This window comes from Poecilia formosa, unplaced genomic scaffold, assembly GCF_000485575.1.
Source record: "Poecilia formosa unplaced genomic scaffold, Poecilia_formosa-5.1.2 Scaffold23, whole genome shotgun sequence".
Lineage (NCBI taxonomy): Eukaryota > Metazoa > Chordata > Actinopteri > Cyprinodontiformes > Poeciliidae > Poecilia > Poecilia formosa.
Genome location: NW_006799962.1, coordinates 114,498 through 126,980, shown reverse-complemented (window position 1 = coordinate 126,980; position 12,483 = coordinate 114,498). Strand labels below are relative to the sequence as shown.

The window sequence follows — 12,483 nt, the reverse complement described above, 5'->3', positions numbered from 1 at the left end:
TGGGGGGATGAAACTGAGTCAGACAGATATCAGTGTGCAATCTCATTCAATCACAGCTGAGCCCTCAGCCTCTCAAGGGGGGACCTCTTTATTCATAATCACACTACTGATCTGGTGCTGATGGTTACATTTTTTTCCCCTATTTTTTTAGACTGTTTTTCACATCGTGTTCACAAATGCTTTTAAAGAAAAAATGAATTTGCGTGTACTGTCTCTATGCTTCTATTACAGTTTTTAACACTTTTTGGAGGCCTATTTGTAATGTGACTCTTTTTTTTTGCTTTAACTGTCATTTGACTTTGTAGGAATCTTATGAGTAATTTGTCTCTTTTTTCAGCTCCACAGATGAACAGTTTCGCTGGAATGCTCAAGGTAAAAATCTCTATGAAAGTTTGCAGCATTTTCTGTCTTTGTTTTCATCTTGTTAACTACCAAGAGCTTGCATTGTATATTACATGAATTTTATTACAGCTAAAAAAAAAAAAATCTCATTTGCAAAGAGTTTTGAATTCAAATTTCAGATAATCAACTTAATTTTGATACCAGGATGCATACCGTTCAAAAAATCTACTCAGTTTAGAAAATATTTTTCCCCAAAGATATTTTTTTCTTTTTGTTGAGTCATGAATGCTGACCTTAGCTGAAAAAAGTAAGGACTCTTTCAGATTTTGTTCTGGGTTCTTTTGTGACCTGACTGACCTGAATGTGGTCATTGGACTCTTTAACTAAGTGTAGGAGGCCAGCCACGTCGGCTTCACAACTTTTTATTTATTTATTTATTTTTTACGTTTGAGAAATGGTGACTAATGTGGTTCACTGTATATTCTAAACTTGTTGATATTAATGGCTAGATGGATGAAATCTCTTAGCCTACTTGATGTGTCAGAAAGGTTTAAGTGATTTTATGATTTAACAAATCAGGCAGTAATCACACATAGATGTGACTTGTGAAATTGAACTAAAATGTGTTTAATCACAATTATTATTATTATTATTATTTGCACATTAGGTGAGGTTGGTTTGGAGAGCCGTTTATCCCATAATAAATCTCCTTGTCCTTTGAAACGACATTTTATGTTGACTCAGGTTATTTTGGTCTGATATTAAAATATAATTTTAAATGGCAGAAAAAAAATATGCCCAAGGAGTCTAGTTAAAATCAATTTAGGTATACATTTTCACAGAAAAACACAGTAAAATACACTTTTGTAGGTTATAAAAGCACACGGGTGATTATGGTTGGTTCACAAAGACACTTTTCTCCATGTAGAAATGGGGGCAAACACTTTTTGCACAGATTCTTAAGTGTGCATGTAAATGACACCAGCATCATTTTTTCCCTTGTTGTCTTATTCATCTATTGTCTCCTGGATTTTCTTGTGTGTATTTGTAACTATAGATAAATAGTTTAGTTGTCTAATATATTAAATACTCCCACATCTCATAATTTTCTGTTGTGGGTAATGATTTATAGGCTGCTATAGGACAGAGCCTGGAGTCCTGAGAGATCTCAGTTAGTCTCTTTCTCTTTCCAGTTAGGCTTTTTTCCCCCCCATTGTCTTTCACTGAATTTCCTTTTTTTTCTTTTTATCCACAGCAGATGGACAAAAGGACATCGAGGATGAGTTAACGACTGGTTTAGAGTTAGTGGACTCTTGCATTCGCTCTCTACAGGAATCAGGAATCCTTGACAGCGGAGAACGTAAGTAAACTTAATCGCCTTGTGTTTTGTTTTTTGTTTTTTTACTGTGTTTGTGTTTGGCTTGTGTGATTTAGCTGGTTAAGACCAAAAGCAACATGTGTTCATCCGTGCTGCATATTTTAAATACACTTCAGTTTTACATGGTTTTTACTCAACCTGTGTCATTACTGTTGTAATGCTGATTCAGGCAATTAGCCCTGTCAACAACAGAACAAGTAGAGAAGAACACAACATGCAGTTCCAGGAGAAATTATTATGCCACTTTTTCCAGAATTTGGACTTTTTCTTAAAAATCAACAAGTAATTGAAATAACATCTAATAATGACTGAAATGCAGCCATTGTGTACATTGTAAAGTCTAAGATTAGATGCATGTAGTTCCAGGAGTAATCACGCGATAACTTTTCATGATGTTAGACTTTGACTTAAAATGATATCAAAGAAATACATGAAATTACAATAAAATCAAAATCTTATTGAAGGGCATCTCCTGTGCTTTGTAAGGTCCTGTTAAATTTTCCAGGCATTTTCTTTTCAGGTCATTGCTTTCGGAACAAGGCATTCCCATTTCGCTTATTGTCTGCTGACCTTTTGGATGGCTGATTTTGCTGCAACAAACTCCATTTTAAAAGCACCACAGTATGAAGACCTGCATATAAAAAAAAAAAAAACCGGGCCTTTTCATGCTTCTAGAAGAACATGCATGCTAAGCAGTAAATATCTCTTTATTTCTCATGGTAGAGGTTAGGAAACACTAGTTTGTATGACTTTAAAAAGGCAGATCTGATAACTCTCGGACACTTGATTTTGCTAGATTTACGTTATTTGTTTCCATTTCACCTTAATTAGAAAATGATTGTTCAAATACATCCTTAACAGTGGGGAGACATATCTGATAATTAGATTATTATCTTGTCTGCAGGAAGTGTCAGTCTTTGACACTCACTGTATTCACTTTTGTTGTCGATGTTCCAGACCCCTGACTTTAGTGTCAAATCAAAATGGGTGACTTAAGATATACTTAGTCAAGCTTTTCCTGTGGGATTGTGTGCATTTTATTTCCAGTGTAAAAGATCTACAAATTTTCCAGCAGTAGATAAATGAAACCCTGACATGTTAATGTTTTCACTCAAAAGGCTGCACACAAAGAATCATTTGCGTTTAGCTTGCTAGAGAGGGGTTGGTCCAGGGTGATGCAGCACATAATTAATTCTGCACAGACACATAATAAAACCTTCCTGTCAAACCAATTTCTACCTCTACACCAGCCTTTTTATACTCTGGTGTATTTACTGGATTTGCATGTTTATATTAGCCCCATTTTTTTTCCTTTTTTTTTTATTATAAGTGTTCAAAGTACATAAAGCAAGCCATTTTTTATCGAGATACTTGTTGAACTACGCTGACACAAACATGTTATAAGCAAATTAGTTCTGTGTTTAAAAAGCAGATTTCCAATTTTCAGTACGTATCAGGTGTCAAGACTGTTCTATCTATGCAAGATCTTGAAACTGCCATTCAAGATTTCATTACCTGCCTTGCAGATTGCTGCAATACACATTACGTTGGTCAGTCCTCTGAAATATACAATATATTCTTTTCAACCTTGCCTTAGGTTGGCACATTCACAGCCTACCTTGCTTGTATTGTGTTTTCTTGGATGATTTGCCAGCAACAGGGTGCAGAGCAACACTAGTTCACACAGCAGTTGCAGATGATCAAAGCAAATGCTGTATAAAAATAGCATTGCTGCTTTTTTCGTTAGTGTTGTGTGGATAATACTGCTAATAAGTCTGCCGGAAAAATGTTTTTAGGACTTAAGCTTTTTTTTTTGAGAGCGAGAAAGAAGCACATTTAGAGAAGCATCATATTTAGGCCATATTTACACATGGAGGCAAGCACAATATATTTTTGTAAATGATAAAATGTGCATCCACATGACAGGGTGCAGCACCACACAAAAAAGGATGTAGTAGGTATGCCGGGCCAAATGGTGGCACTGTGAGTGCCAGAAAAAAAAACAAACGACTACAAAAAAACGACAGCAAAAACAGAAAAAACAAAACAGAACCCACCATGACGCCATGTTTATTTGTGAGCGTGAGACACAATCAGGACAAAGAAAGGGATAAAGCTTCAAAGTTATTTCAAGGTGCAAAGCAGACACGTTGCACCTTTCAGGATTCTGTTATGAAATCCTAAATCAATTCTTCATGTACGTCGCACATTTTTGTCTGAAACTCTGTTGAGATGTTGTTATATAAAAGTCACAAAGGCACAAATTTTCCTAGGCTGCATGGCAAGTTATCATAGTTATTTCCCTCCATCTTATTAAACTAATCTGAATTAATTTGAGTCTAAATTCAGCCAAAGATGTTGAATTTCCTTCATTGGCATGTTAAAAGACACTCTATTTGAAGGCAACATATACGTTTGGCATCTGCCAATCGTAATGCCAAACAGACTTCACATTGCAGGTTTGGTGGATAAGAGAAAGTATACACACCATTTCTGTCTCATAACGTAGAACATAACAAGCACCAAAGCTCAGTGACGATGAGTTTAGGAGTTCCTACTCTGACTGCGTAACACAAAAGTGCTGTATTAATAATTCATAAAAAGCCAGGGATGAATCATGATGAAAGAAGACAAGTCTTATGAAGGCGAGAGGCAGAGGAGTTGATCCTGGCTCACAGCGCACAGAGGGAAAAAGCATCCTGGGGAGAGAGGAAAAGAGCAATACCGAGCAAGCAAATAGATAGGGGAAAGAAATGAGAAATGGTAAAAAAAAAAACCAACTTATTTCTCTATTTATTTTGTGATAACAGATACTCAGAGTTTGAAGAACTAAACCCTGGTTTTATGTCGCCCTATTTATGACATTTTCTTAAAACCGCAGTTTGGCATCTTTACATGCAAAACATGTAGAATTGTTGAAACTGCCGTCAATACAGGATCTATTTACAACTAAATACTACATTCGAATCGAATGTTATATTTACTCACCTTTCATTGCTGCAAGGCTTTCTTAACCCCAGCTTATAATATTTCCTATTTTGAAAAAAATCCTTTAGATTTTTCTATTTTACTTGTTATAAGTAAATATATATACTATAGCGTACAAAAAATAGACAGTAGATTTTCTACTGTAGCTGTGACTGTGGCAAGAGGAGGAAGCTCACTTTTATGAGGCTAAAGATGATTATGAACTCTTATAAAAGTCGTAGTCAAGATTGACCAGGGGGGGATATTTCTAAATCATTTTCTGCATTAACGCTTTATTGATGTTTAAGTTGTCATACTGCATTCATTTAGCAAAACATGTTTTATTATCTGCAAATCTCATCACCAACAGTAAAGGGGGGAAAAAAAAAAAAGTTGCCAAAAACCTTTACTTACCTGTTTCACACTTTGGCTGAGTGAAGTTTTCAAACGGTATCAGTGGGAAGGTAAACAAGAAGCTCTGTCTAAGCTGTTAGACATTCCCTCCATCATTACTTTTCGACTCAGCCCTCCTTTTCCCTTCCACTACATTTCTCTGCTCCTCCTTCTTTTCCCATTCTCTGTGTTCTCCTCTGTTTCTCCCTTCCTCGGCTAATAAATTATGTATGCCATCTCCAACTCACAGAGTGCTGCACTGCTGCACTATCTGCTCTAAATTGCTGCTCTCTCTCTCTCTCTCTCCCCCATTTCACTTTTTGCCTCTCAATCTCTCCTCTTTCACGCCCCCTCTCTTTCTCACTCTTAATCTCTCACTCTCTTCCTCGCACACAAACTCAACTCCGAACCCCCTCTCCGCCTACCCAACCGTGCACCACAACGGCCTCAATCGGTAGGACCGGCTCTTCTTTCCCAGAGTTCCTTGCAGCTCAACTCCACCCCGGAGGCTTCGCTCCAGTACTCTGCCAGCTACCATAGCAACCAGACCCTCGCCCTTAGCGACAGCATTTCTGCAGCAACTCCTCAGCGCAGCGGGCAGGTTGGAGGAGCCGTGCACAGCTACAACCAGGTAGGAAACACTGCTGTGAAATGACGGTGATGCGGATGCAAGTGGCGAAAAACCTCGGAGCGGATTGTGTTTGAACTTTTAAGTGTTTCTGAGAACTTTTGGTTTGTGCAACTGCTTGATAGGGCGAAACATGTTTGTAGCCGTCTTCAGAAGCCTGTGAAGCTATATCTTCTGAAGTGTCTGCCACCCGACCTTGCAGCTGCACAATTTACAAATTTAAACTTGTAAGAGACTTCATGTCGTATAGTTCAGAAGGAGGTTTTTTTTTTTCTCTGTTCCTCGCTGATCCATTTCTGTTTCACTAGTGCCGAGTCTCACAGCATGTTGATCGGTTTGACATCATAGTTATTGAGTCTATTTGATGAGTGTTTCATCATATGTTTGTAAAGGACCCGATTTCATTAGCCTTGCTGAAGTCCAGCAACACCAGTTCTCCTCCTTCATACATGAACTGGATTTTGACACAGTTTTGATGACAAATTCTTTGAAGCGGTTTAATGGAAGACCGGTTATTAGACAGAAATGAGGGGAAAAAAAATACATGAATGCATGCTGAGAAATCTCAGCACGTGTCTTGTTTAGAACTTGAGAGCGAAAGCGAGAAACGGTCACATACAAATCACAGCAGTGTGCTGCAAGAGAGAAACCCACCAAACTACTTTAGAGCCTACAGCAGCCAATTATTTCTCATTTTCAAGTCACTACCAAATCAATGGCAATACCGTGACTGGAAACACAGTTACAGTACGTTCACACGTAAACTTGCAGACACCCACGCATCTGCTTAATCAGCGAGCAGCTGCAGTGCTTTGTTAAAAAAAAAAAAAAGAGAAGAAAATTTCCTCTGTCAGGAACAAATGTTTCATTTGCCAAAGATGATTGGGAAACAAAAGTAATCAAAAATACTTAATATTTGCCGATTTTAAACCAGTGATCAAACTAAGAGGCACCTATTAAACTTTTGGGAATTCGTTTTACTCGTTTGACTTTTGTTACATTCTCGCCGTCTTACAAACGCAGAAGGGGACGCCCTTTGCTTCAAATGAAGCTCAGACTTCTCCCCTATTTGAATACGTAACACATAAGGAAAAAGATGGAAGGAAAAAGCAATAGCGAGAGGAATGAGTGTTAAAGATTTTTTTCCGCCCCTTTCTGCAGTGTTCCTGTCCTCCTTTCCCACCTCTCATCCTCCTTCCCCTGTCCTTTCTCCTCACCATCTCTGTCCATGTGAGCGTGTGTGTTTGTGAGCTCTTTCCTCTGATGTTTGGGCTTGTCAGTGTAATGGGGATACTGCTGTCAGCAGTTTTGTTGCTCATGAATAGCTTTATGTATGTCAGAACTGGGAGATAGGGAGGTTCAGCTTGCATACATGTACTGTACAAGAATTGCTAAGTGTAACGCAGCTTTGTGTGCACAACAGGGGGTGTTACTATTACATGTAATTACTCAACCGTGTGTGTACAAGGGTAGATTTGTTTGAGTGACTGTTTAAAGAATAGGGAAAGAGTAAGACAAAGGGTCTATCATGTTTCTTCCCTGTTGTAGGATATTTTTAACCCAAAGTGTTCTTGCTTTAACAATGCATGGCTGCATGGCACCTAAAACGTCCCAGTCTTTTACTGATGTGAGAAGGAGATAAAGTGAAATCACAAAGTTTTGGGGATTTTTTTTTTTTTTTCTGTTAGTTCAACTTTTACTTACTATTTGTTTAAACATTGATCCATTCATCCATCACTCCGGACTCTATCCCTTATTGGGTTTTCTGACTTATGAGCAAACCTGTAGCTTGAAACTGTTTTGAACTCTGCTTTTTCAAAGTAATTTATAAATTGTCGATAGAGTATTTAAGCAGTTTCCTGAGCTTTATGTCACTAGCTCCACATCTTCAACTTGGCTTTATGACCCATTAAACAGTTCTGAATACTTATGGAGCTCCTCCACCTGAAGCCCATAACCTTCTCTTCACTGTTGAAACTGGGACTTATTCTGACCACTACTGAGCTGTTCTTGAAGCTGTTGTCATGAGAGCCGTCTATCATGAAAGCTGTTAACTCTCAAAAATGAGTCCTCTTGATTCATTTGTGGCTTTGGGTCTGTCAGACCTCTTCCTCTTCCAGTTTCTCAGTTCGTCTTGACGATGAAGGAAACTGTACTCACCGACACCTTGACTTTCCTTGCAATTTCTCTGTAGGAAAGACCTACATTTATAAAGGCTCTGATGTTCTGTCTCTTAATTGCCCTTTTGTAGCTGCACACTACTTTCTGCTGCACACACTGTTCAATAGATGCTCAGGAAGCATCTATTCCAACTCTATACTTTTATGCAGACACTTGAATTAGTACCACATCAACTTTCAAGGCTTGATCAACCTCCAATGCTGCAGAACAGTTACGGAACATTTTGTGTTCCCTGAAAGATACTTTACATTTCTTCAACCGATCATAGTTGCAAACATAGTGACGATCATAGGGCAGCCTTGTTTTGACACTCATTTTTACCTGAAAAGAAGAGAAGATGTTAAAACATACTAAACTTTTATGTTTCAACCTGATTAAAATGTTTTCATCGGATTATAAAAGATTATCTTTGAGGAAAATGTAAATATGTTCACAACAATGAATGCGACTTATAAAAGTAAACAGAAAAGACATACTAGCCTGAATAATAATAAGGTTTACTACATTTTGTCATTGAGCTTCTGCTCTTATCTGCGAATAACAATGTCTTCCTTAACTATGTCGTATTTAAGAATCATTACCTTACATTTTACTTGCTTACATTACTCTGAATCTCAGAGCTTCTGGAACTGAATCATGTTTAGAATGATACATTTTTTGAACTTCATTATCACGACGACTTGTGGATTGGAATTGTAAAAAAAAAAAAAAAAAATCTGTGTTTCAAGTAAAAAGAAAACAAAATAAACACACTGTATTGTGAACATGTTCAAAACATGAATGTGGAAAAACATTTAAGTAAATACGAACCCGTGGGGATCATACACTTATGAGCCAGCGCCTTTTCCATTTTCCCTTCCTCTCTTCCCAAACATCTGGGGCAACAGTGACTCAGGGGTCAGGGGGTTTGTCCAGTGCAAACCCCTGCTCTGTTCGTCTCAGCTGTTGTGTCCTTGGGAATAACACTTCACCCGCCTTGCTTGCTGGTGGTCAGAGGGTGATGCCGTTTGATTGGCAGCCTCGCTTCTGTCATTCTGCCCCAGGCCAGCTCTGGCTACAGCGAAGCTCACGACCATCAGTGTTAATGTGTCAGCGACTGGTGTGTGTGTGTGTAAGGTGCTCTGGAGTTCTCAGACTTGGTAAAGTGCTGTACAAATGCTGGTCACTTAGCATTGACATAGTCAATTTCCGTTTTTTGTTTCAGTATATTCTCTCATCTCTGCCCATCTTTTTCTTTTATGAGCTGTTTGTCAAAAATTAAGATAGCTATAGAAAAATTAGTTATAATTGCGTCTTGAAAAAACAAATGAACAACAAAAAAATCTGTGCTGGAACCACATGTTTGCTTTCTACAAGAAATGCATTGGAACTTATTGTAAGGCAGAAAACATAACCAGAAAGAGCCTCTGGAAAAATAATGGAAGCCCTGAGTCTGTTCATCCTGCTATATTTGTCTCAGGAAGATTTGCTGAGCAGGCAGGTTTTCTTTCCTCCTAGGTGTGGCTACACAGCAGAGTAGCTGCAGATATTAACACCTGGAAACAATTTACAAATGTAACCTTCAGACACAAAGCTTTTGTGTGTGTGCGCACGCAGACATCATTAGCGGCTTTATGCTACCAGGCGCTTATCAAAAGGTTTTAAAAGTGTACTTTTATTTGTGTATCTGTTGTAAAATAAAAGTACAATTGAAAGATGATGGAGCAGATTCTCACAGGTCATGCAGTGTTATTTAATAGAATGTAATGAAGGAAATTTTCACTACATTTGAAGAACAACAGACAAGATTCCTTCATTTGTAAAATAATACCAATAATTGATTTTGATTTTTAATATTTGATTTTAGAGAGCTAATTTCTGAATTTTTATTCTGTTGCTCCGACAACAGTAATAAATGTTCTAATGTAAATTCTTGACTATTTGCTTACATGGATGTTGTGTCATGCCAGCAATAACATAGTTTAAATATCTATTCAGCTAAATTGTTAAGTTGAAACTCTTGAGAGTCCGTGAGGTGATTTGGGTTTTGTTGTATTGCCCTCGGAGCGGATTGAGTAGATATTTTGAAAGATCGTTTTTGATCCTCGGTAAAAACTTTTTGCTGCTTCCAGGGGGAATACAACTTCTGCTTGTGTGTAGTTCATAGGGGTCGAAGCTGTGAGAAAGTTTCCAAAATGTCTTATGAAAATGGTGTTAGTAACTGATATTCATTTTCATGTACGACATTGCCATAAAATAAGAATTTTGTATACAAAAAAATTAAATTTTGTTTTATCAAATGTTGCGAGACAAGAGGAAAAAGTGAAGAGAATATGACTTCTGTAATCATTTCTTCTACACCGAGTATGTGGTGCAACCAGGTTTTAAGAGAAATTACATCATTTATCTAAACTCGATGGACTCTTCATTGACTTTTATTAATACAATGTCATTATTAGCTACGTTAGGTTATTTAGTTTTATCCCTCAGAGGATTAAATGCTCTTGCTGTACGTAAAGTTTTTAATGATGACTTTAAGCTACATGCAAATGCTGTTTGAACTCTTGTTTGATCCTTCTTCAGTTTCAGCTCCCCTCCCCCTTCTGCCTCCCTGTTACGGCTGTTCTCTTCTAACTTGCTTTGTGTTTCCTTTTATCTCTTCAGGTGACATCTAGTCGTGCAGCCCAGCAGCAACAATCACAAACTGGAGCAGGATCAGGTAGGCATATGCTTCTTTTTTTCTTAATTTTTTTCCCTTATTAGTTTCCCTTCTTTGAAATGTACTTTCCTCATGATACATGCATAGCATTCATTTCCTTTGTACTACTGATGCTCAGGGATGAGACTTTTTAATATTTGCGATAAATACTTTCTCTTCCATTTTGCGGTTTTAGCTGCCGAGTTATTCGTCTTGTCTCGTTAACTGCTTTTGATCTTTTTGCTGACTTTTATACACTATTTGGTGGCCCTCTGTTTTAACGTCAGGCATCAGCCTTATAACAATCTCACCCATTTTCTCTCTTCCCCTAAGGAATTTACTACTCCAGCTCTACTTTACCTGCTCAGCGGGTCAGTTCCCCCCTTTCTGGGGGAGGAGGCTCAGGGTCAGGTTCTCCCAGTAAACACCAGCGTTTGGGATCAGCCTCCGACACGCCAGGTTATTCCACCACCCAGCGCCTGCCTTCCTCTTCCCCCTCCTCCTCTCCCAGCAAACAGTCTCCTGCTAACCGACTGGCCAAGTCATACAGGTAAACCATCACACTCATTGGGTGTCTGACCTTGGATTCTTTGTGTTGTTAATGATACTGAAGCACGTAAACTTAAGATATGCACACGCTCATGCTTATCCATCTAAATCCAGTTTTGTTTTGTTACTTTGTTGTTGTTGTTTTTCTTTTGTTTTTTCGTTTTTTATTCCAGTACCACAGTTGCTGTGACAACAGCAGGAGGTGGGTCACCACTGAGGGTGGCATCTCCGTCAAATTCTACAGCAACAGGAGGAGGGAACAGTTCATCATCGTCTCCTCTTCACCAGGTAACAAACTGTATCTTCTTGAAGGGTGCGTTAACTTTTAGTGCATCCATATGGGAGTCACTTTTTCAAAGCATGTGCCAGAAATAATAAAAAGTGTATCTATTAAAGTTTGTGGTGAGAATGAAGGGTTTTTCTATAGGCTGTGTGCTCCTTGAGTCTGTTGAGATATGTTTGGGGGATCTGAAGTTAAATATTTATGTACTATGTCTTATTCTGCATTGTCATTATTTGCAGACAAAGTCAATATGGGAGATTTTGTACTGTGTGATATGAGAAAATTATTGTTGCAAATGTGTTTATGTTGTAATTCGACACTATGTCACAGAAACTGATGAAACCGACTAGGTTTTCTTTGTGTCGGTCTCTTAGCAGTTATCCCAGTGTAAGTTTTTAGGGAAGTTCTGTGAAGATAGACCAATCGGACATAATGTTATGACAAGAATGGGCATCTTGACTGGTCACAAAGCCCCATTGACAACTAAATCTGGAGTACTGAGAAGTAGAACGTCTTTTTACAACAACCAATATCAAGTACTTCAGCAAATTCTGCTATAGTAGCTTGCCCATTGGATCATACCATACACTCTGGTTTTTTTCCATATGCATCAATGAACCTTGGCAACCCAAGGTAACCCTGGTGGCTTTGGGTTTATTCCTTTCCTCCCCTTAGTTGGGGAGGAAAGGAATAAACCCACAATAGCTGCAGTTTTGGAGAAGTTGTATCCAGCTATTACAAATTGGTCCCTGTGAAAGTCACCAAAATTATTACGGTTGCCCATTTTTCCAGCCTTAAAATGTTAATGGTAATTTGGCGCCTAATGTTGCTGACACTCAGTGACATTAGCTGTTACTGAGAATTAGTGGTACAATGGTAAAACTTATTTTTACTATTGTGCAGGTAAAGGTGCAATGGTAAAACAATAATTAGTTTCATTTATTTCACATTGTCAGTAGTTGTAATATTATGTCCAATCAGTGTATTTTATTCTAAATATATTCTTGGTGATTGAGTCCCATGTGGATAGATGAAAAGTAGTTTTCATATGTTTTTGCTTAGTTTCATACATTAGGTCCATTCAT

General features: G+C 38.1%; 1 protein-coding gene and 1 long non-coding RNA gene across 2 annotated transcripts in view; one reads left to right on the top strand and one right to left on the bottom strand.

Moving 5' to 3' along the window:
- Positions 1–320: 320 nt before the first annotated feature.
- LOC103135280 (catenin delta-2) overlaps positions 321–12,483 on the top strand; it is a gene marked incomplete at its 5' end in the record, with an annotated part of 124,492 nt that continues 112,329 nt past the window's right edge. The window contains 6 exons of the mRNA XM_007547923.2: positions 321–372; positions 1,598–1,702; positions 5,539–5,711; positions 10,533–10,587; positions 10,900–11,116; positions 11,289–11,403. Coding sequence (XP_007547985.2) covers positions 321–372; positions 1,598–1,702; positions 5,539–5,711; positions 10,533–10,587; positions 10,900–11,116; positions 11,289–11,403 — 717 coding nt within the window. The remainder of the gene's footprint in view (positions 373–1,597; positions 1,703–5,538; positions 5,712–10,532; positions 10,588–10,899; positions 11,117–11,288; positions 11,404–12,483) is intronic.
- Positions 3,547–5,532, bottom strand: LOC107835792 (uncharacterized). Its single transcript, XR_001661612.1, has 2 exons — positions 5,102–5,532; positions 3,547–4,419 (listed from the first exon to the last, which is right to left on the bottom strand). It is a non-coding gene; the product is annotated as an uncharacterized LOC107835792 (long non-coding RNA).